Below are 25855 nucleotides of genomic sequence, written 5' to 3'. Positions count from 1 at the left end.
ATCGTTGCAGGATGGTGCACGGATCGGTGCATGGGATGCGGGTTGCTTTCGTCTTCATACTTGTGCACAGCCAAGGTGAGTGACGCTGAGCTTTTCAGGGGGTTACAATGCACGATTTATTTGGCACCAAGGAATCAGGGGTTGGAGCGGGAAAAATGAATATCCTGCGAAAACGTTGAGATGCACTATGATACCAACCAGGGGCGCCACGAAACATACATTTTGGGGGGTTTCGGTGGAGGGGGGCTAACTGGTGATGGGAGGGGCCACTTCAGAAACCGGCGGGGCAAACTCAGAGGCTTCGCCCCCTATGTTCACTCACGCTCCCATTCACACATGCCCCCAGTCCCCCTTCTGATTATGTCGCCAACCCCCCGCCAGGCACCCCTTCCATCAGAGAAGCAGGGAGGTCTGTGACACAATGATATGGCAAGCCTTTTTTTCTAAAGCCTGCCGCTCTCTGCTACACGCTAGAGCTTCAAACTTTTCAAAAAAAGCCTTGCGCCTTGCCTACTACCAGAATGGTGTGCGGGGGACTGCAGGGGGTCCAGGCAGGGCCCAGTCTCCAATGCAATTTTACGGAGACCGCTGGGGCTCTGCCCTGGCTAGCTCCAGCCCACTTAAAGGCCTTTTTCCACTCAGTTGCCATATGTGTTTCTCACACTTCACGTGGGAGGACATTGTGTGCACTGTTGCTGTCCTCGTCCACACGTTTAGAGGGATACTCTTGAGTCAACCATCCACACATCTCAGGGGCACTTTAGGTTGCAACCCCCTCTGATGCGTTTGCTCCCTTTAGGAAATTAAATGTCCCTACCATAAACTCCACAGTTTACCTGGGTCGAAAAGCAGAGCGGTCCTAGCGCCACAGAGGGATATTTTTTTGGTGGCCTGACCTAAGAGGTGGATTTCAATGACTTCGCCACCTCAATCCAGACACAAGGAAGGCTTGCATCTTTAAGAGTTATACGCACCCGACAAAGCCAATTTCATCTTTAAGACTGTTTTAACGCTCATTGCAACCTCGAGAAATGGATCCTCATGTAACTAAGACACCATCTTGCAACAGCGCCTCGATGCCCCAGGGCTGCTAGCGCGCGTAACAAATTAAATAAATAAATAAATAAAATCAAGCTCCAGTAGTCAAGCACACTAAAGCACGGGCTTAAAATGAGGAAATGAGGAAAGCGCTTGCTTTCAAACTTAGGTTGACGGATTTGAGAAGTGGGGGTATGAGTAGTTCCCTCTTCAGAGTTTACAGCCCCCGATGGTTGGTATTTTAGCCAGGTTTCACAGGCTATATATTTAGGCGATTTCGAAAGAGCAGACCTGTGTGTAAGTGAAATGGGCCTGAAATAAGCGGAACCCGCAGCTTTTGGAAGCTTCCACACTACTGCACTGATATGGTCATACCCATTACAGAGTGGAAAACAAAGTAAGGCTAATCTGGGAGACGCCCCACATTGGAAAATCTCATTGGTTGTCAGGATGTCCATGATGACTGCACGTGAGAAAAATGGAGATTAAGGGGAACTTTACTTCCGATTGTTTTCTTATTGTATTGGTCTTTCTAAATATTAGACACGCCCATCCCTAGAGCAACGCAGTCGCCAAAGCGAATTCAAATTTAGAAGAGAAAAGAAAGATATAAAAGTAAAAAAAAAAAAGAAAAGAAAAGGAACCATTTCAGAAAAGTAAACCCCAGAATAGTTGTTGTCCGATTAGTGGCCTCTTCCATGGGTCGTTGATAGAAGTATCCACTGCGGGGACAAGCTGTTGGGTGATATTGAATGTTCACGGGAGGAGGATTGTGATGCTCGGGCATTCGTGTTTGTCCCCCGTGCCCCCCTCCGCGCCCCCTTCTCATACAGGTCGAGCAGCCCATCCAACCTCTCAGTTGAGATAAAGCATTTGAGTTATTGTTGTTTTGCCTGTAAATAATGAGAAGTTTCGCATCTGTCTTGTCTGTTAATAAATGTACGGGCCAATTTTGTAGAATACACTTTTTCTATAGTGATTTGGGACACTCATATGCAATGCAGGGGTGTGATTCGGCGCAGCACTGTTTTTGCCCAATGATTAGGGAATTAGACTTTAAGTTAGTCCTTGTTTTCTTAATGTTTCATGTTAGATGCATTTGTGGTGATTAGTTTTGGTAAAGGCGGAAAAAAAAACATGCTTGGTGAGATTTAACCAAGAGAAAACATTCTGTTTACAGTAATATGATATAAAGTTTGATGTTCTAAGTATTGAGTTCGTTTTTCCAAGCTACTGAATACCAATAGCTGAAGTTAGTATGTTTTGATCATTGTTAAATGCAATATAAACCCATGAAGAAAAAAGGCAATGTTAAGATCCTGGGAATCCCCTCTAGTTATGTTATTTCCAGTGTCTGTAGTTGACATATGGCTCAAGGTGGCCACCTGAGATGGGCACAGTACTCCAGATGTGACCTCCCTAGCTTGACAGAGGGCTTCACATGTGGCCATTGATTTCCATACTGGAAGCACTGCTTCTTCTGGTTCTGCATCTTGCTGGATGCTGCCTGGCCTTCAATATATTGTGTAGCTGGTGGTTGTCGTAGGACACAGGGAGCTTGACATCGCTTCCTCTTGCCTGAGTGTGAGTAGGAGGGCCACGTGAAATAAAGGTCCCCAGTGAAGAATTAGATCCTTTTCCTCTGTTAGCCCTATTATTTTCTTGATGGTGGATGGGAGTGAGAGAGTGCATCAAAATTGCACCATTTGATAATGTTCATTCACTCAGTTTTGATCCACCTTCACATGCAGTGGAGATGGATCAGCGATGGTCCCTGCGGCGTAAGGCATGGAAACCCCAGATCCATCCAGGTCCCTGTGGATTTAGAAAAAGCAGGCCATGCATCCGTGGAACTCTAAGCAAACACTGAAGATCTGCTATAGCAGCCACTATAGCAGGCATGGATTTAACTAGGCCGGCCACAGTCCCTGGCAACGGAGAATGGTCTGATCACCATCATGGCCCTTTCTCTGTGCGGGAACTCTAGTCGCCAGCATCTGCTATACTCAAAAGAACAGAGCAGTGATGGGCTAAACCCAGAAAAGGGACATTGACAAAGAGAGCTGTAAACCTATTGCCCCACAGTATGGATTCTTCATGTATTTCGCTTTGTATTCAATTTCCAGCTCAATCCAGAGAGATTTTGTACCCATTTTGGCACAACGACTCAAAAACCCCCAAGGTGGACGATGGAAGCTCTGCAGAGATCAAGATAGCCATTCCGTTCATCTTCTTTGGCGTCCCGTACAAGTCGCTTTATGTAAGTAGCGTGGAGGGCCATTCAGTGAAGGAGCCAATTATTACATCTAAGGTGCACTCAATGCCAAGAGGTTTCTTTTGCTCAGGGCTTTGCAACCTGCAGAAATCCAGATGTTTTGGGCTACAACTCCCCTGATCCCTTACCATTAACTGTACTGGCTAGCACCTACAGGAGCAGTAGGCCAAAACATTTGGGGAGTCAAAAGTTGCAGACGCCTGCTGTATCTATGCACTCCGATTGGCCAACACATTTTCTTTGTTTGATCCAAAACCTTAGGAAACAAGTGATACTCTTTACATTTTCTGGGACAAAATGTGTTAATAACGCATACTTAGCAATATGTTCAAATGTGTCATTTAAAGGCAACCCCCCAATTGCGAACCAACCGCTTAAGATTGTCTGATTTTGGTGAAATATTTGTTTCCATTGTCAACATTTAATTTGGCAAAATTTACTCAGTCAGCAGGTCTCTCTGTGCCAAAACTACACAGGTGAGGGTAGAGGTGCATATACATGTATACAACACATATCCTCCAGGTTTATTCGTAATGCCTATCACATACAAGCTGGAATCTTATTGAGTGCTATGGTTTGAAGGGTATTTGAGAATAAATACCCATACAAGTGTTGAGATCTGTTCTTATAAACTCTCTGGATTTCTGTAACATTTCCTGTGAAGACCCCAAGTAGTTCCACGCTAGGAAGAGGACAATTAAAAACATGATGGACGAGCACTGCGTTACGCAGGAAACACTGGCATCTGTGTTTAATGTACTTGAATAATACTGTGTAATGTGATCAGTGGGAGTCTATGTCGGTTCTATGCCGCCCTTTTGACAGGAATTCTGCCGAAGTATTTTTCTTCCCTGTAATTCTGCTGGACAAAACTCATCGATTTTTAAAAATGTTATCACATTTTGGGGTGGGGTGTTCCTCCTAAACTCCCTTTCCCTATGCTAGTCCCCGCTCCCCCAAACTCCTCTCCACCACTTTTAACCCCTTACAAAACCGCTTTACTTTTCAATGAGTTTTGTCAGCGTAATTCCAGCAAAGTAAAATACTTCAGCAGAATTCCTGTCCGCAAAACCACCGGATATCCTCTATGTCTCCAGCTTCTTGTCTGGATTACGACTATGCAAATACACCCTTCATCTAAATGATATGGCAGCTTTCGGATCCTTTTCCCTTTTGGATCAAAATGTGTCAAATTAGTTAATGCATGTTACAAGAGATTAATTTACGTTTTGAGCTCTGCCTTGGGACCCATCCAGGATTTTGGTCACGATTGTGGCTACATTGAAAGAGCTATCCTTGTCATTACTTACCAGGGAATGTGCCAGACAGTCTTTATGTCCTGGGCACCGGAACACCCAGTATTTCAACAATTCTGCATTTTGCAATGACTCTGAGGGATTTGTGATGTGGCATTTGTGTTTGCACATCCCGTTCTCACAAGCCCTTGTGTGGTACAAAGATCAAAGATGTAAGATACATGTAAGATAAAATAAAATAAAAGAAAGAAAAAATAAGCTTAGATCAATTAGCCCCTGCCAGTGTCCACTCTTGCTCCAGCTTTAGCCAAGATGGGCGCAAGTGACCAATATTGTGCTGTCCAGCTAGAGGTCAAAGTGCTCCTCAAATTGGCGGATTTGGATGTAATTTGCAGCTTTTTCTTCATTTAATTTTTGGTGTCTCATCCTTCATACTTTTTTCAAGAAATTTGCCACTTCCACCGTCCCTTCAAATTTATCATTGAAAAGATAAATCATCATCTATGTATAATCCCTATTGGATTCCTTTATTATTCTCAGGGCTTTTCGTATGTGATGATGCCATGGACTGATGTTCAGAAGCTGGTATACTCCTTTTCTGCTCTTTGTCCACTGAATCCATCGCCTACCATTCTTTTTTTAAATAACTGGTTCATTCCACTAGAGTGTGTTCATTTGAAGCTCATTGGACAGCCGCCTACCCTCTTCTGGTTGATCACTGTACGGGGATATCACTGTTGCGCTCGGGATGTGTGCAGATGCCTTTCCTGGTAAGAGTGCACCTCCTGGTTTTTCAGTTCCCATTCTTTCAAGCTATGCATGTTCACTCCCTTTTTCACTGCTGTACAAGTGAACCTGTTCTCAATTCATTTCTAAAAGGCCTGCAGACGGTCTTTCTTTAGACCGATTTTAACTGCTTCATTAATTATTTGGATCTTCAGACAGCTTTTACATGAGGGTGTGATGAACTTCATCCAACATGTAACATCAGATAGGATGAGGTTGAACATGGACTTTTCATAACGTACCACAGCAGGGCCATTTTAATTCTATCATTCACTTTTGTGTTGCCCATGATTGCTTCAAGAGGACCATTGGGATTCCTGGGGGGAAGTAACATCTTCCAGAAATTTCTCTGCACAGTGCCTGTCATTACTGCTGCGCATTCCAGTCCCCAAAGTTCTCCAGCATTGGATGTTTCATGGATTCACATGCTGTTTAATTATTCACTGTCGTCCGGCTGGCAATCCTCGTTAACGTTAAAGCAGTTTACCTTTACACTTTTAAACTTGTCACTTTAGTGCTCTACTGGGTTCATTTTGGATCAGACTGCCACAGCAAATTAGACAGGCCCTCCTTAGCTCCACCCCTGGTGGCCATCTTCACATTATTTACAACACATTAAGTGTTGGGAGTCCTCGAGAAATCTCTCTTGAGATATTCGACGATCTTTTCTATTTTGTATTCGTTTTTTACATAATATCATCTGGTTTGGTAACATGTCGCTTCTATCTGGCTGGTGTGAACGTTTGACTCATTCCATCGCCTCTCGGTTTGCTGTATGTTCTGTCCCATTTGAGGTCTTCAGGAGCCTGTGGATATTATCACAGACATGAGGAAGAGTTATCACCTTAAGAACGTGTACATCAAAGATTATTTTCATTAGAAATGTCTCTACTATCTGTACCTGTACCACAACTTGAATATCTGTACCATCTGCCAAGTCGTTCTCGTCTAAAACCCACAAGACTCACTACTGGAGGTTAGTGGTTTGGTTGTAGGAAGGTGTTGGGGTCTCTGACTCGGCCCACAGTTACACCTCTGCCTGGCACAGCAGACCCCTGGAGCGCACTCCATCATCAAAAGGTCAAGGCCCCATGAAGAATCTTCCCATGGAAAGATGGCAAAAATGGGGCATGGATCACATGTTTGGACTGTCCCTTCATTGACGATGTTGTTGACGTCTTTGTCTATGCTTATGGTCACCTTGTTGACTACTACGGTGCCGAGAACGCCCTCGTCAGCAGCTTCTTCATCTAAGCACCCTTTAGACTACAGTTCCTCCATCTACACCATCCTCGTCGATGGCTGGTCATGAATGGCTGGAGTTCTCTTCGATGAGGAACATCATCCCGTTGACGACTCCGTCGGCCACCTCATCCCTGATCAAATCAACATTTTTTATATTTGTATGTCATTGATCAAATCAATTAGGTCGGTTCCATTGAACACCTTGTCAATGACCAAATCATCATCTATATCTAAGTACACTAAGCCAACTGCCTCATTGCAATCTCAACCTACTCTGTCACAAAGCATGTTTTCATCGTCCACAACACATGCTCAAAGGCCGTTGGTTTCCTCTTTTCTAAAGGGAGTTGCTTTGGACCGGGAAGTCCCATCAGTGTTGTCTTACCTCCACAGGCCAACTTGTCTGCAGCCACTGCTTTCATTACCTCCATATGCACTGCCTGTAGTCCCCTCCACGACCATGGCCCCTTCAACAACTGCTATAGCGGGGAGCTGACTTGGACGTGTATGCACCAGAGGAATTATTCTCAGACAACGACGAGGATGCTGTGCCTTCTCTTGCTGATATGCTGCCACTGGCTCCACCAAAGCAAGATCCTTCTCTACCTAAGCAAGACCGTGCTCAACCTTCGTCAGTTACACCTGTCCCAGTGGACATACCTTCCAGGCCTCATCAGGCTCCTGCACCCTCGAGCTCAAGGGACTTGTCTATGTACATCTTGTTCATGCTACAGACACTGGTTTCAGAGCTCCCATCAATGGCTCCCAGCTCCACCATTGCCTTCTCCAGCACAGCATGTGTTTTTCCTGCAAAAGAAGTTTTGGTTCCTCCACCACAGTCCAGACCCCCTCCAGGTGCACCACTTTTGCCACCAGTCCCCCTCAGAGATACGGACACCAGTTCAGATGACTTTCCGATGGACCGTTCTCCACACATTAACTTTACAGCTGAGTTCCTGGTGCCAGGTGATGGTGAGCCAGCAGATCTACCTCCAAGAGATTCGCCTCCAGACGAGATTGGCTCCTTTCATGGTCTCATGTCACGAACAGCAAAGCTATTTGATCTCCTCCCAGAGGAGCAGAAAAAGGAGGGATTCCTTTATCAAAGGCACAAATCGGCCAAAAGGTCAGTGATAGCCATTCCATTGCTGGAAGATATTTGGGAAGATGGCCTTCGATTGATGAAGAATCCATTCACAGTGCCGCCTAAGAAAGATTGCTTTGAGAAGAAGTACAAGGTCCCAGATTCAGCACCCAAACACCTATGCACAGAACCCTACCTGGACTCTTCTAATCTGTCATCCCCCTGTATGGTGCCTCCAGACAAGGAAGGCCAACAGCTGGACACTTTTGGCAAGAGGGTCTTCTCTACTTTTTCAAGCTTGGGCAAATCATTGATTTTCTTCCTTATAACAAGCGGGATGAGGCACTGCTGCATGACGGAGAAGTGGCATCGGATCATGCCATCTCTATTTATCAATTCATTCATTTATTACATTTGTTGGTAGCGCCCAAGACGCTGAGGTATCACGGCGCTAGAATGGGTTGCAGTACATAAGTAAGGTAGATAGATACAAAACATTGTGGCAATCGGGCAGTTAGCCAAGCTTTATGTGGGCAGTTTGTACATACAGGACGGTAGGCAGTCAACTTAGGCATATTTGTTGAACAGGGCCGTTTTTTTTGGAAGGTGAGGTAGGAGGGCTCTTCTTGTATGCTTGGAGGTAGGGAGTTCCAAAGTGTGGGGGCTATGACGTTGAAGCTTTCTCTGCCAGCTCTTTTTCTGGTTAATCTAGGGTCATCAGTGATAAGGTGGTGGAAGAGCATAGGTAGCGTGGTTTAGCACTCTTGGTAATGCGCTGGTCTACGGCTATTGATATGGCAGACGTGGGATTCTGTCAGATGGGTAACGGTGCAGTGTTACTCTTTCAAAGTTGGCTTAAGGCCACCAACTTCCAGCCGGAAATCTAGTTTAAAGTTGTTGACATGCTTTTTGACGGCATCAATCTATTTGGAAAAACAGTGAATCAGACCCTGCAGGCCATGAAGGCTGACACCGAGACGGCTAGTTGCAGTACTCTGCAACAGCATCACTAGTCCTTTCCGTCAGGAAAATCAAGGTTTTCAAGGACTTTGAGGGATCACAGATCCTGTCCCAAGATGACCCACACCAACACCTCTTAAGAGGCTTAAAAGGGAAGATCACAGTCTTACCAAGGAAACCAGCAATGACGCAGAGTTTTACTCCAAAATGCCAGTGTCGAAGCAGGACTGTCCAGGCCTTGGCCTAAACAACCCACTTTAACACCCAAGAAGGGGGGTGGTTTTAACAACTTTGTTGTACAGTGGAACTCTATCACCACCAACAAATGGCTGCTATCCATCATTCAACAGGGCCATACCCATGAGTTAATTGGGCCACTCTCTACATTCCTCCCATCCCAAAGGTAGAAAAACACCTATCCCGGCTACTATTAGAGGTACAATCTCTTCTACAAAAGGGATGTTCGAGGTTGTACCAGTGCGCCTAAGGAGGACTGGAGTATACTCCATATAATTTCTAGTTACGAGAAAATCCCAAGGTTGGAGACCCATACTAGACCTCAGAAGGCTCAACAAATTACTCAAGTCTCAAAAGTTTTGCATGGTGATGCTTTAGCACCTCTTGGACAAGCTGAAAGAAGGGGAATTCCTCTCCTCTGTAGATCTGAAGGGTGCATACTTCCATATTTCCATTCATCAGTGGAAGAAGTGTTTTTTCTGATTCAAGGTCCCAGGCAAACACTACCAATTCAAGGCCCTGCACCAAGGGGTTCACTGAATGCTTGGCTCCAGTAGTGGCCTCACTTCCACTATGTGTCACCACTCCTTCAGAAGAGAGGGGACTACTATCCTGAACAAGGTCCAGCACCTGTCACATCTACCGATTGCTTCAGTCCGCTCTCTCAAATCCCTCCTGGGAATGATGTCCTCATGCATCCCATTGATCCCACACTGTAGCCTCCGAATGAGACCACTTCAGGAGTCCCTGGATGCCCGTTGGCGGCAGATATCAGTGTCTTGGGAGGACAAACTTCACCTCACACCCTCTTTTCGAAAACAGACTCTTATGGTGGAGTTGCTGTCTCAACCTCACCCAGGGCGCCCCCTTTCGCCTTCCAGCACATCAAGTCACAGTGACCACAGATGCCATCCTGCAGTGGAGAGGAGCTCACACAGGAAATTCCACACCAGAGGCCTGTGGTTGTCCAAAGAAAAAGCCCTACATATCAATGTTCTGGAGCTGAGGGCAGTCTTCTGGGCCCTGAAGTCCTTCAAGCCACAACTGCAGAACCAGGTGGTTTGTGTCTTCATGGACAACACGACCACTGTGTTCTATATTCACAAGCAAGATGAGACCAGCTCACCAATACTGTCTACAGAGGTGCAGGCACTGTGGGCATGAGCGCTGGCACACAGCATGCTCCTAATTCCCTGCCATTTGCCACAGATCTACAATGCGATAGCGGATTAGCTCAGCAGGAAACTCAGGTCCTTTCATGAATGGAAACTTCACCACGGCCAAGTAATCCATCTCTTCTCCGAGTGGGGTCATTTGGAGATTGACCTGTTTGCTATGACGATCAACAATAAATGGGTTTGCGAGCAGGTTTCCCTAAGGGGAGAGCCTGGGTGGCACATTCTCGTTCCCTTGATAAGGACTGCTCCTTTATACTTTTCCTGGGATCCCTCTGCTACCTTGAGTTCTCAGTACACTCAAGCAGAACTGCTGTACAATGATCCTGGTGGTCCGACCTGGCCGCAGCAAATTTGGTACTCAGACCTGCTTCACCTGTCGGTGACTCCCTACATCAGGATCAGGGTGCCCCCACTCTCGACCTTCCCTTCAGAGATGCGGGTCCGTCCTGCATCACGACCCAGCATCCCTCAACTTGACAGCTGGCTCCTGCAGCCCTACAATTTTGCAAACATACCGTTATATCCAGACTGCAGAAAGATCTTGGCCATGGAAAGAGCTGCTACAGAAGCAAATGGAAGTGCTTTGTGATATGGTGTGCAACTCAACACCTGGCACCATTGCACGTTCATGTTGCAGACGTCTTTCCATACCTCCTGTCTTTGGCAAATGCTGGTTTAGGGCACTATTCTATGATGGTTTATTTATCAGCCACTTTGTGCTACACGCGTGCCTCAGGTATGCCTTCCCTTTGGTCCCATAGGTTGCTGAAAGAATTCCTCAAAGAACTTTTCCCCCTGTCCAAGCTCCTGCTCCATCTTAGGAACTCAATGTGGCCCTCCTTTCAAGCCTCTACAGAGAGTCTCTTTGAAGTTTCTGTCCTGGAAGATGGAATTCCGAGTTGCCATTACTTCAGCCAGATGGTTGGGCAAACTGCAGGTCCTCTCCAGAAAACCTCCCTACTTGACATTTCATCAGTCTAAGGTGGTCCTTCGTTCAAACCCTTCCTACTGCCGAAGGTCCATTCTGCATTCCATCTTAATGAACCCTTGATTCTGCCAGTATTCTTTGGCTCTCCTTCATCTCCGGCAGAGCGATACTTACATTCCCTGGATGTCTCCCAAGAGCACAATTCTATTTGACTCACACTAAGGAATTCTGAAAGTCATCACAATTGTTTGTTTCCTTCAGACCTGTTGGCAAGGACAACCCTCCATCGAAGTCTTCCATTGCGAGTTGGATATCAGTGTGCATTACCCACTGCCATCATCTGGACAACCGGCCCTTTCCAGGAAGACCAAGAGCACAATCAACAAGGGCTGTGGTTTCTATTTTAACAAAACATTTATAACAATGTTTTGTTATAAAATCAAGTGTCCAAGCCCACCCGTTTTTCTATGCTTTTAACCCCAGCCCAATCCCCTCCCCAATATTTTAAAGTCTTTACCCCATCCCAAATATATATAAAAAGGAATCAATGTTTTTTCGTTATAATTGTTTCGTTTAAAAATCATTCTCTGAAATGTTTTTGTTAAGATCAATGGCTACATTGTTACACTGCTCGACATCTGCAGAGCAGCCACGTGGAGATCTGTCCATACCTTCACATGGTTCTACGGTCTCAATCAGGATTCCACGGAGGAGTCCCGAGTTGGCCAACCAGTGCTTCACAACCTGTCCGCACGAGGTGAGTGTTCCAGAAGGTGAGTTGGAAACTTCCATTGAGCTGTGCCTCTGCCCATTTTGGTTCTGTATATGTACTGCTGTATAATCCTATTCAAGAGCATGTGATTCCATGAAAGATCCAATGCTGGCGAAGGAACAAGTTACTAACCTGTAACTCTTGTTCTCCACCATTTGTATCTTCCATGGATTCACATACGACGCTTCCTCCTACCCCTCTTTGGCTCTTCTTTGCCCATTCTGACACATTATGTGCTCTGCCAAATCTGAAGATGGCCACCAGGGGTGGAGCCAAAGGGACCTGTATAATTGTCTGTCGACATTATCACCTAAAATAACTCTAATAGTCAAGCAGTTTAAAAGTGTAAAGGTAAACTGCTTTAATGTTGCAGAGGATTCCCAGCCTGACAACAGGGAATATTCAAAGTGCATGTGAATCCATGAAAGATCCCTGCTGGAGAGCAGGAGTTACAGCTAAGTAACTTGGTCCTTCAGCTCCAGAAGCTAACATGCTTGCAGCTTTGGCCTGAATAAACACTTGCTGAGTTACTGAAAAAAAATGTTTTTTTAATTTTCATTGTGACTCTCAAAATTGAGTTTAATGCCGCTTCTGCCCTTTTCATTGCATTCTGAATGTAGTTCTGCCTTTAAGTGCTCTCAGTCGGTGTCCCCCAATTGTATGTAAAAGTTGTTACTCTTTCCAATTTTTCCTTCCCTATTTAGAATTGTATTTTCCTAAGTTCTCTTATTCTTGGGCACCAAAACCATTATCTTTGAATTTGGACACTTCATTCTGATTTCGATGACACGTCTAACGAGTGTTGCAATCCAATCGTATTCTTGTAACGATGACCAAATCATCGGCATAACTAACAAGTCAATGGGGATTGGAGCAATTTTTGGGGTGTCTTCATTGTTACCCTTCAATATGTCATATCCATAATTTATGAACATCCAGCTAAGCATGGGAACTGACCCCATGCGGGCAACGCGTAGAAAGCATCCGGCCAAATGGGAAATGAAGGGATTAGCAGTGTGGGGAGGCCACTTGGATGAGGGCTGACTGACACCATTTCTCAACCTCTGTAATATCTTTGGGATTAAGAAAGGACACTTTCTGTTCCATGCTGGTTTAACTAGCAGGACACATAAGATTTGGCATATACTGCCATAGGCGCCCACCAGTAACGCTCTGTTGGACGGGCTCTATGCTCTTGGGGATGGGGGGCCCCCGATCTCTATGACCTACAGTATACTACTCGAGAATAGGACCCAGAGGGAATCCATTTTAAAGGCCGGGAGGTCTAGGAACGGGGCATGGGGTAGATATTTGAGGATGTCCAGTGGGAAAGGATTTACAATTAGACGAAATCGGTATCTCTGAACACCCGTTTCAGACTCATCCAAACTAGTAGCCTACATAGGATATACTTAATGCCAAAGAGAATACACAGGATGAATCTGGAGAGATCTACTCTCTGTCCACAGTGCGGAGGGCAGAGGCGTTGTTTCTCCACATGTTGTGGCGTTGTCCCAAACCGAGTGTTTTCTGTGGTGGAGTGGTTGCCAGATTGGCTGATATGGGACCTGGTTCGATATCTGACCCACCCTTGATATGTGTGCTGGGTCAATTCCCTAAACAGAAGTCAGAGCGGCAGCTGAACAGAATGGTGGGCCAAGCCATGGTACTGGCAAAGAGGCATATTGAATGGTCCTGGTTCATCGCAAATGGCCCAAACATATGGGGCCTCATTACGACCCGTGCGGTAACCATGGCGCTAGTAGCGCATTGGTTGCCGCCGGTATTTTACCGATTCCGCCATGGTGAATGGTGGAATTACCGCCCCATTCCAAGGTTGGCGGGGCGGTAATTCCCCATTCACCATTGGCCCTTCCCCATTCCCATTTTTACCCCATAGGGCTCAATGGAAATGGGGAAAGCGGTAGTTACGGTACCGCAAATTGCGGTACTGTAATTACCTCCAAGGTCCCTTTGCGGGTCCAATCCTTAACGGTTGGTAAAACCAGCCGTTAAGGTAGGGATACGCAAAGGGACCTCGTAATTAGGCGGTAAGGGGTTAACGGCGCCGCCACCTTTTACGGCGCCGTTAACCCCTTACCACCTGGGTCGTAATGAGGCCCATGGACTGGTTTAGTGACCTTGTCAGGTGGGCTAATGCTGAACTTGCGGCCCTGATCAGGATTGAATCCATGTATACAAATGTGGCTGCGTCGCATAGAATGGAGTGTGAATCCCTGTTGGATGGCCTACTCTATCCATCCAATGATAGATGACCATGAAAAGATAACCAGCGAAAAGGGATCCATCCAATGATAGACGACCGTGAAAAGATAACCAGCGAAAAGGGATCCATCCAATGATAGACGACCGTGAAAAGACAACCAGCGAAAAGGGCTAATCAATATTATTTGTGATGTGGTAAAAGTGGAGGGATAGACCAGAACTGGGATGGATGAAGTTCTTTCTTCTAAAGTACGGGACCTCGCGTGCGGGGTCGCGTTATTGTAGTCTGGGGGAGGGGGTTCGAGGGGAGGTTTAGTCTTTTATTTCAATGTTGGTTCTTCATTTTTATAAATATCTGGAATCCCCATTGTGGTATGTGTTATTATGGATTAAAACCAGTAAAGAAATTAAACATTAAAAAAAAGGAATTGATAAAATATTGAACAGGATTGGGTCTAGCCGACATCTTTGCATCGACCCTTTACTGTCGTACAAAGGCTTTATTAATTGCTCTTAAAGTCCATGGGCCTCATTACGAGGTTGGAGGTAGCAATAGCGCCATGGCTACCTCCAAAACCCTTCCGACTCCGGTCTGGTGGATGGAGCAATTACCGGTCCATTCCGAGGTCGGCGGGACCGGTAATTCCCCATTCACCAGAGCCATTCCCCATTCCCATTTGAGCCCTCAAAGGGCTCAATGGGAAGGGGGGAGGCGGCAATAATGGTACCGCAAATTGCGGTACCGTTATTGACCCCGGTATCCCTTTGTGGTTCCCGTCCTTAACGCCTGGTAAAACCTGCAAAGGGAACTCATAGTAGGGCGGTAAGGGATTACCGGCACTGGTGCTCTTACCGGTGCCGGTAAACCCTTACCGCCCACCTCGTAATGAGGCCCCATGTCTTTTTTGTAATTTAGAGTGGTCATAAGGTTGTTTCAGACGATGGATAAGTCCCCTGTGTAGCCCAAGTTTCTCGATTTATGGTATTATATTGAAAACTTGGCTGGAGTCCAGGAATGCGGCATACAATATAGGCCCTCATTACGATACCGGCGCTACACCATGGCGCTATTAGCACCATGGTTGGTGCCGGTATCGTAACGTGTCCGCCATGGTGAAATGGGGAAATACCACCCCATTCCAAGGTTGGCGGGGCGGTATTTCCCCATTTCCCCATGGCCCTTCCCCATTCCCATTTTTGCCCCTTAGGGCATAATGGGAATGGCGAAGGTGCTAAGTACGGTACCGCAAATTGCGGTACCATACTTACCGCGAAGGTCCCTTTGCGGGTCCCTACTTTAACGGCTGGTCTAGACCAGTCGTTAAGGTCGGGTCCCACAAAGAGACCTCGCAATTAGGCGCTAATGGGTTAACCGCGCTGTTAACCCATTAGCGACAGGGTCATAATGAGGCCCATAGTCTTTTAATGTATGGTCTATTTTTTAAACAGGAGGCGGAAAAAGGCGGGATCAATCATAGATTTTTTTTTTTTAAATCAAAACCTCCATGCAATGGAAAGAAAACTCCTGCCTCCTCCAGCCAGGAATTCAAGTTCTTCAACAGAATCCTGAAAAAATAAACCCCGTCAATATCTAGCAGCACTACAGCCTGTAAAATGCAGGGTTCGATGTTGAACCCTACTTGTAAAGTGGGGTGAACCCTACTTGTAAAGTGGACTGATGATGCTTGATCCCCATGACTTGGAAAAAGACCCGGTGTTGCGCCATATATGGAACACTTCTAGATAAATGGGGGCCACCAACATATACAGTATTTGAAAACATCTGGGTAGGCAGGTCTGCCCCCAGGACTTTGCCACGCTTAGTCTCATTTATGACATCGTCCACTTCCGTGGCTGAAACGCAGTTAGCCATTTGTGCTCTGCACGTCTCTCGCCTTGCATCTTATCAAGCTCATGAGTTGTGTTGCCTGCCCAAAGGGTTGGCACTGGCAATAAATTAGCATCTGTTCCTGGAACATCTGTCTGTAATTAGCTATGCAAGTTTCGGGGGTGCTTGCACACTTGGCGCTCAGATGCCAGAATTGTATGGGACTGTTCTCTGTTGCCTAGGCCTCAAGCGCATCCTATCTCTTTACCCACGCAGCACATTTGTGATGACTGGGTCCTTGTGCTCTGATGTTAGCAGTCTGATTGTTGGTCTATCCTGACTCTGGGCAAGCGCTTCTTTGACGGCTCTCTGAATACTCGGAGGGTGTACGTGGAATTATTAGTCATTTTGACATGTACACAATATTATTTGCCATGTATATTGAGACACAATAGTCTCTGAGCATACTATAGATTTTCATGTGGTTTCTAAATTCGGCACTAAATGGACTACGACTATATTTTTGAACGGTATATAAGATAGAGAAGCAATATTGTGTCCAGGGGGTAACAGTGGTCTTTTTTTCATCCCTTTGATATCATTTGAGTTGAAGACAGTTAGTAATGTGGGGTAGTTGAACGTTTACTAAAAAAACGGAGAACATTATATCATTTATATTACCAGGTTACTTATAGGAGTACATTACAAAAAATAAGGTTCTGATTAGTCCACAAAGATATCTCTCTTCTCTTAAAAAACGAATACAATTTCACTTTTCCACGAGGGCCTTGAAAGTCCCTGAAAATGATTCTACTGATCCCCCTGTGATTTGAGAGGACAGTTGATGGTGGGGGACAGGGGTGTTGCTAGGTCTGGAAAAGATCTGGGTCTACGCTAATGTCAGGTCTTTCGGGAATCGGGCTTGCTAGCCTTTTGGTTGTAGCCCCTATCTCGGGCTACAACAAAAAGACCCGGGGCTGTAGTAGCCCCCCCCAGGTGCACCTCCCTGGGCAACGCCTCTGGTGGGGGACACTGTAGGCTGCAAGACAAGGATTTTAGGAGACCTAGAACACAGCCATCAGTTATATATTACATTTTTGCACAGGTTCTTAGAAAGAACAAAGTGACTGTAATAAGAACAATTGACAAAGAAACGTATTCAACTTGGAGATTCAGGCCGCTACGGTGCAACAGCCTTGGGAACTCTGTACTGCTGAAAACACTTCTTGTTGTCAGTATTGTCTCTGCCACCATTGGCACTTGAGAATTACTCAGATCATGGCCTTTCATGGCACATACTACCTTGTTGACTTTCTTTAAGTGTCAGCTGGCATTAAGCAGAGAGATCCCACTGATATGGGTTCTGATTACCTCAGTTCACATAGCGATACAATCCAGTCAGATGTGAAGACTCATCAAAACAAATGCAAATATTCTACACTGTAAATAAATTATAATATGCAAAGAAAATCTACATGCACAACTAAGTGGCTAACCGGAAAGCTTGACTGGATGTATTAAGTAGGTGGGCTGGCAAGCATAGAGCCAGTACAGATATGGCACAGAGTATTAGTCAATGTTTGCAGCACATTGGAAATTTCACGAATGTCTGTTAAACCAAATTAATTCCACTGAGATAGAGAAACTCTTAATTTGGGGAGAATTGATCTCTTCCCTTTGCTACACTTATTATTGTGTACAATGTTCTGTAAGTGCACACACATAGTTTCCAAGGTAATAGTGAGCCTCGTGGCACCAGAATTCCCAATCAGCTCTGGAGCTTGAAGGATTGTGTGATATTGGTCTAGATGACATCAACGTGGCTGACATAATTCATTTGTCTCGGGGGATAGCTCAGGGGCAACGTGCTCCCCTTAGAAGCAAGACGACACAGATCCATGGGTCCGCACTTAGAAACCTCTGGGTATTAAGCGCGTTTTAAATAACCTATCATATCATATCTTGAAAAAAAGCACACTTGAAGTCCTGGGGCTCTTCAAATTACTTTGTTAAGTTTTCCTTGAAAAGTTCATCAATTTCTCAGAAACCACATAATATGGCTTGTTTGAAGCAGGAATAGTCACATTAATAGTGGTAGCACATATGGTTGTGTCATGCCACTGGAAAGTCTGAACAGGCGTACCCTATGCCACTGGGACACTGTATTGACATGTATTTCCACAATAGAAAGTATTATAACAGAAACATATCACAATGGTACAAGCGGCAACATATTTCAACTTCTGACTCACTATTAACACATGGCAAAATAAATGTAGTGTCAGCAACACCTTCTAGGCCTTAGAACTCTTTAATGACACTCACCATGAACATCTTTGATAACTTTCCCTTGAAAAAGTCCATCAATTCCTCAGAAACCAGATATTATGGCTTGTTGTTGTTGTTGCAGATATTATGGCTAATAGTCATATTCATCGTGGTCAGGGGCGCAGAGTACGCGAGTGCTCAGGGGCTCAGGCACCACATGGGAAAGGCTATTTTTGTCAAAGTTCTTATACTTATAATGGGAGTTTATTTTATTTTTTTAGCCATCGGCCCTCCCCCGGCTCACCCCGGGAACACCAAAAGTCTACGTCACTGATTGTGGTGACACACAAGGTATTAGCATACCACTGGAAAGTCTAAAGGGGCATACCCTATGCCATTGGGATGAGGAATTGACACATAGTTCAACAACAGATATTGTGAAAAGGGAAACACATCACAATAGGGATTGTAACTTGCTCTACCTGGGGCAGCCTCTCTACCTTATTAAGCGGCTACAACTTCTCCAAAATGCTGCAGCAAGATCCATTCCTCGCCCTTCTTTTGGTACTCACACGTCCCCCCTTCTGAGGCAACTACATCGGCTCCCCGTTGTGGCCGTGTTATGTTCAAATCTATGCGTACGGTTCATCAGGCCTTCTACGGCATCGGAGCAGAGTATTTGCAAGCCACATTTGTGCATTACTCTCCCATTCGGCCTTTACGTTCTCAATCCGCCCTCCTCATAGCTATTCCACGGTTCAGGTTGGCCCGGTCAGGTGGGCGTGCTTTCTCTATTGTGGCCGCCATAGCCTGGAACAGACTTCCTCTCACGCTGCGGAGTACTGTTGATCGTCTCGGATTCCGGCGTAAACTAAAAACATTACTATTTTAAAAACTCTGCATTTGGTTTCCCTCCGCCTTCTGCCTCCAGCGCCATAATGCCATGGGCGAACGTGCGCTTAACAAGTTCTTGTATGATAAAATAACATAACAATAGTACAAATGGCACACATTTTTAAATGTTTTAAATGTCTGACACACTACTATTACATGGCAAAATAAACATAATGCCTCCAAGGCATTCTAAACAAGATGTTCTCTACAGAGTTTGCCATGGACCTTTGCCGTGACACGTAGCCTGCTTCTCTGTGAAACACCGGATACACGTTTACTTCTTTTTTTGTATACCGTGGACAAGCCTAAAAGAAATGAGCTGTACAAATCCACTTTTGCACAATGTGTCGCTAGACAGATATCTAAATGGCGGCCATGCATGGATATTTAGCCGTACCATCCCCTTCTCCGCTATCCCAGAGCAGAGGGACTGGAAGCCATCCTCATGGTGGTTGCCTACTGACCTACATTGCTCTGTGTTACACAACATAGCATCCTTACCAGCTGGAGATGAATATTGAACACCAGAGCACACGCAAGATCGAGTCAGGGGCAGTGGTAGAAGTGTATGAAAAGAAGTAGTGGAACTATGTTCCCTGCTGGCCTGCCCCAGCTCCCCACAAACCCCATCGCCACACCCACTCCCACGCACACGCAACCCAAACCCCCAAACTAACACACCTGCTGTTTAAAGTAACATTCAGTGCAGTGCAAGCTTCAACTGCTTCCTACACTTTTATTTTAAAACAAAACCATTCCAGAATGGTTTCTTTTTAAAATAAAAGTATAGGAACAGTAAAACGTGATTTTTAAAAGTAAGACAGCTCTCATGCTGTCGCTCATGTGTTGGATAGTAGGGAGCTTTCCGAATGCAATTGATGGAGAAATGGAAGCTCAGGGCTGGCACGTGTGGCTGTTATTCTTCAAGGCGTCCATTTCATTGACAGCGTGGGGTAGAGGACAGAGGGGCGGAGTCTAGCATCCAGTGACAAGCAAGCAACTGCGGCTAAGGGGTGCCTATTGACATGGGGAGCCCCTGAACACTCTGCAGAGAGGGGGATGTCAGGAGACGAGGGATGGGCCTTGCCAGAACAACACATTGAGAGAAGTGTGTCAAATGCAATCATCATACATAACATTGAAATACCTACAGTAGCCGTTTTCTGCATGCTGTCGAACAATGCCTGCCCCCTCATTTCCGACAAATAATAAGAACGCATTTCTTATATAGCGCTACACACGTACCTCTCAGAGCGCTGAAATAACAGAAGACATTATTATCACACAAAGTGGTACTTAATGTATCGATCCCGGAAGGACGAAAGGCTGAGTTGACACTGCCTGGATTGGAACATGCCAACGCAGGCTGCACACAGATATCAGGGACGAGCGCTTAGCTTACTGGGCTATCTGACCAGTTATCCAATGGTTAGGCACTTGCTGACCTACTCCATATTGGTCTAAATGTGTGTAACTGCTGTATTAAACAGATTCGCAACCATGGACGTCATTTCACCAAAATGCCAAGGGTAGCGGAAGTGACACCACATGACCCTTGACCCCTGATGACATCACAGGAAGTGATGTCATCTGACCCCACCCAAAGTGATATCGCGGGTAGCGATGGAACACGACCTTTCACCCGTTGACAAAACAAGAAGTGGCATCACATAGCATTGTACACTATGAAAAATATGGTTACGATATCACTATAATGTGATGTACATTTCATACAAGAATGGATCGCCATATGTATCGTTAAGATCAGTGAGTATAGGCCCATATTACCAAATTACTGTGAATGCAAGCAGACGTCCATGACCAAATGATAATGATGTGTTATTATATAGCACTTACGCTTAAGCACTTTATACAGAATAAATATACACCCAATATCACCCAACCTGTGTTGGTACTCATTTATCGACCTCAGAAGGATGAAAGGCTGAGTTGAGACGTTGAAGAACAGACTAAATCAGTGACTCACCCCCTGAAGTGTGCCTGAAATAAACCTTTAATGAGTCTAGCAATTGTATAGAATTCCAGAAAGACACATTATTTGGTATTCCTATTCTTTCTTATTTAGGGTCAGTGCTGAAAGAGTTAGACTTGTGGCCCTCCTGTTCTTATTTTTCTTCTTTTTTTAAGGGGCCTGAACAAGAAAGCCACTCCAGAAGTAAAGAGCCACATGGTGCTGGCCACAGCCCAGGAGCGTGCATTACAAAAAAAAAAATAATATATATATATATATTGAGCAAGAAGGAGGAATAATGAACCGCACTCCCGCGGGCCAGGCATGAGTTGCAAACTCCAAAGATCCGGGTTTAAACACAAAAAGCACACCGTTTTGTAATTACGGATACCTTTAATGTTAAAAAAGAAAAATATTCTTGTACACACAAACATATGGTACAAAATGCAGCAAAAACACAAACAAACAGAGGCAGGACGCCATGGTATGCGACCTGCAGACAACGCGTTTCGCGCTACACCGAGCGCTTGGTCACGAATATATATATATTTTTGGAGGTCGCAAGGGAGACCACAGAAGTCGCAAGGGAGACCTCAGATGTCACAGTTGCGACCTCTGGCAACCCCTAAATGACATCCCTGTTAGCAACGTTGCCCAAAATAAAAGGAAAAGAAGACGGGTCTTCAAGGGAGAACCAAATTTCCAAGGACCCTCCCCGGTTGCCCGGCGGATATTGAAGCTGTGAGTGAATCTGCACACCAGCTTTAAACGCCCACCATACTGTGTTGAACACTGCCTGTCCCATTAGAACAAGAACAGATATAATTAACAATGGAGGAGTGATCTTCTCTTGAATATTGACTATATTATTTACTTGCTAAATATTCCATATTGGTTGATATATGGAAAGTATATGAATCGTTGCCTTAAAGTGTGGCAGCGTGTGTAATTGTGAATTAGTTCTCACGGCACACTCTTCCAAAATGCTTGACCTTTGGTTTAACTATCTATATTGTTGATTTGTATATAACAGGAAAGATCCTTAGTATATTGCACAACAATGACATCCCAAACATGACCCTCCTCTAATCTCTGTCCGTGTTCGCATGCGTCTACCTTCCTGTTCATTTCTAACCAGTAGTATCAATGTATGCTATGGTGTGTGTAGCTTGGCCACTGCCGCCAGTGTGCCTCCTGTATGTGCAGTCTGGGAGGCTGATAATCCCTGTCCTTCATTCGTGCTAGAGCATGCACCCATGACTCATGGCTCCCAGTCCATGTCCTGTTTTCACACTAGGGACATGTGCAGTCCTTCTGGCTTATACACTCTGAAATTAGCACTCAAACAATATGTTCTGGTATATGTACCTTCCTCCTGGTGCTTATTCTAAGTTCTGTGTAGCTGCAGAGGCGTGGATAGCTTTCTCATACAGTTGCTGATCTGTTCCATGCACTGATACTATGATCCATGTATATTGAACTACTGCTATGGCTATTATTTCTAATTTTGGCTGTTAGGTGGTGCTAGAAGATCACCTAAAAGCCAAGAGTATTGCTTTTCACCAAAGCTAAGAGAGAGATGGAATGTGAGTAGTAACACACAGCGTGTGGCTTTTGTTTGGTTATCTACTCACCTGCTGACTCCCTATGGACATGCTAATCCCTATGGCAATCCCTACCTGCCAGTACCGTGCGTTATGGGCCCTGAAGACCGAGTTAATGGCCCGAGCAGTCATGCAATTGAATGGCAGGGTTTGCACCTGCAAACTGTTAACAGGTCACAGGTGCATATAAGGTGAAGTCCCCAGTGGAGAGGGGGAGGCCAGCAGGAGAAAAGCCCGAGGGAGGGAAGAAAACAGGCCAGAGAGGGAAAAAATCGTGCTTCAAAAGGAGGCTGTCGAGGAGGGTTCTGCCTGGAGGCCAGGACACCGGCAATTGTGAAGAAGAGAATGTGGCGCTGGGGCTCGAGCAGGCCGTGAGATGGTCAGCACTGCCAGCGCCTTCTTGGTTGTGTGCTCACAGCCAGAGCTGTGGAGCATGTAAGAAACCCCAGTGGCACTGCATACCACCAGTAGCAGCCGCGAGTGAAAGACAGAGCTACTGCCAACCCACAGCTCGACTTCCGAAGAGCGACCGCTGCTCGCGATGACACAAAGACGTGTGCATGGAGCGACGAACAGAGAGAGAAGATGCTTGGAGGAGCGGCCAAGGACCAGTGAGTGAATCAGAGGGAACATTCGTACCGGATCGCTGCTGGGGCTACTACGGCAGATGTGACTGTGGGATGAAGAGAAATAAGGGGAACCCAAAGTCAGGCGTTTTATTGAAAAAGGTAAACAAGTTGAACTTTAAGTTAAAGAAAGTGAATCAATCATTTTTGAATACTGAACTGAAGAAAACTTTGATGAACATAAGAATGGAATGTAAGTATGGGCGAAAATCACATCATGAATAATGAGAGACAAAGAGCTACTCATACTGAATAAAGTGGAAATCCAGTAATGAACATTGTTAAAGGCTGTGAAAGTAAGGTAGTGAAAGAGAATGGGCACCACAGAGTGAATTGTGTGTAAGAACACATTATGACACAGCCAAGAGACTGGCAAGGAGAAACCTAAGTTAATGTGAACCACAGCACAGGTGTAGTGACAGAGAAACCTGTGGGGCAAGAAAGCCAAGGGTTATTGGTTGCATGACCTCTAATGGGTGGCAAGTGTGGTCCGACAACTGCGCCTAGACTGCGAATACCAGTCTGAAAAGCCAAGGAGAATGCAGATACCAAATCTTCACTGATGAAATAGATTGCTAAAGTGAATACTGAAGATAGCAATCTGTGTAAAATATTGAAGAGATTGAAGGAGTTAAAAGTTGATCTGGAACTGGTTTTGACTATTAAGAGACTGGAACTGATTGTGAGTTGGCAAGCTGGACAAGCTAACATCTTGGGGAAGGGAACCCCAAGACCTCACAAACTGTGTTGTCTTCTTAGGGAAGGGAACCCAAGACCTCATGAACTGTGTTGTCTTCTTAGGGAAGGGAACCCCAAGCCTTTTAAGAACTGTGTTGTTGTCTTGGGGAAGGGAACCCCAAGGCCCTCCTAGAACTGTGCTCTCTTCTTGGGGAAAGGAACCCCGAGCCTTTGTGGAACTATAATTTGATTTTGGTGAAGGGGTGCTGGAAAGTAAGCCAAGAGCTGTAAGAAGCTCAGACCTTTATTTGGAACACTACTTATTTTGTTGTTGACATCCCTAAACAGCGTTTAGCTTTAGCTGTGAGGGCAAGTATAGATTTTGGACACAAACAGACTTTTAAGTTGAACTTATTGACTCAGGTTATTCTTAGTTTCGTTAGGTAGGGAAATCCCACCTTAGCATAGGGCAAGTTAGGCCTTACACCATCCTGACATTTAAGTTAATAAATACATTTTGTTTGAACTTTGAATCTGTTGTCTGTGTCTTTCTTACTGATGCCTTCACAAATGGTGTTCAGCAGCGGGATGCACTCAATTGATACAAACTGAGGGACCCCTCTGTGGTTGGTAGTTCAACAAACCTCAGGGAAGGATACAATTGTTCATGTTCAGGATCAATATTGAGTTTCAACAATAAATCTATCTATCTATCTACCTGTCTGTCTGTCTGTCGGTCTGTCTGTCTATCTATCTATATAAAAGAAATTATATTGCGCTACTCGTCTGAAGTCCTCAGGGCGCTAAAGAGAACAATTTCCCTCCAACTGCATATTCCAGTTTGGTGTCAAAAATGATTCTATAGATCTGAGATCCTTCTTGATAACCTTCCCTTGGCCACCTATCATTTGAAACACAGGGACACATTTTGGAATCAGTCAGAAAATCACAAACCTTTATTAGACCTGGGGTTTCAAGTCCCATAAGCTTGGAACAGGGGTGCTCCCCTGCCTCTCCCCTTCCTCTCCCTTAGAGTTAGTGGATGAGGAAAGTAGCAAAGGGGAACCAACATCTATCTGTCTAGTTGAATTGGAGGTCAAATCGGATGTCACCAAAGACCTGGAATGCATTTTTGTGTCTGATTCTGAAGGAAGTACAAGTGACACCACATCCTCTCCAGGCACAATGGCATCTTTGGAGGAAGTGTTAGCTCAACTAGCCGCACACCAGATACACGTTGAACAACAATTTCAAACAAGGTTGGAATGGCTGATTGCCACCAAAGAAAAAAACAAATATTCCCCAGGGAGCCATATAAAGAGGGAGACGATCTGGGAAGTTTTTTCTTAAACTTCAAAAGGTTGGCCATTTGTTTCAGATGGGGGGATGAACTAAAATTGTGTTACCAAGGCTCCTTACTCAAAGGAGAATTACGGACGTGTTACCAGTTATTACATCTTCCCAGAAAAGCCTCTTTTAATGACATCAAACAGGGACTCTTTCAATGGGTCGTTCAAACTAGCAACTTCTACCGTCAAAAATTAAGAAGCCTGAAATTGAATCCTGGGGAATCACCAGTGGAATTGGGAGAGTGAGTTAAGAATACACCATGTCTGTGTTTGGGAAAGAAAACCTTGCCTGAAGTTTTGGAGGCTCTAGGTATAGAACCCTCCCACACTTCAGCAAGCAGTTTTAAAATGGAATAAACCCACTCTCGCTCTAGCCATTGAGACAGCTCAGAACTTTGCTGATGCTAGCAACCACTTCCATATGTTACATCGGACGGAAGAAAAGAAAGACAACAAGGGGCCTCTTCGACAAAATAAATTCCACATTATGGAACACATTATGACAAAACCAAGAGACTGGCAAGGAGAAACCAAAGTGAATGTGAACCAGAGCACGTGTGTAGTGACAGAGAAACCTGTGGGGCAAGAAAGCCAAGGTTTATCGGTTGTGTGACCTGTAATGGGTGGACCATGTAGTTCGGCAACTGCGTC

At 45.2% G+C, this 25855-nt stretch overlaps 1 protein-coding gene across 1 annotated transcript in view; it reads left to right on the top strand.

Moving 5' to 3' along the window:
* Window positions 1-25855, top strand: part of TECTA (tectorin alpha) — a 395812-nt gene that overhangs the window by 4686 nt on the left and 365271 nt on the right. Inside the window, exon 2 of the mRNA XM_069613900.1 lies at window positions 3165-3298. Coding sequence (XP_069470001.1) covers window positions 3165-3298 — 134 coding nt within the window. The remainder of the gene's footprint in view (window positions 1-3164; window positions 3299-25855) is intronic.

Source organism: Ambystoma mexicanum, chromosome 9 (genome assembly GCF_040938575.1).
Source record: "Ambystoma mexicanum isolate Mex_15411 chromosome 9, UKY_AmexF1_1, whole genome shotgun sequence".
Lineage (NCBI taxonomy): Eukaryota > Metazoa > Chordata > Amphibia > Caudata > Ambystomatidae > Ambystoma > Ambystoma mexicanum.
Note: the sequence above shows the minus strand (reverse complement) of the source record. Positions and strands in the feature narration are given on the sequence as shown.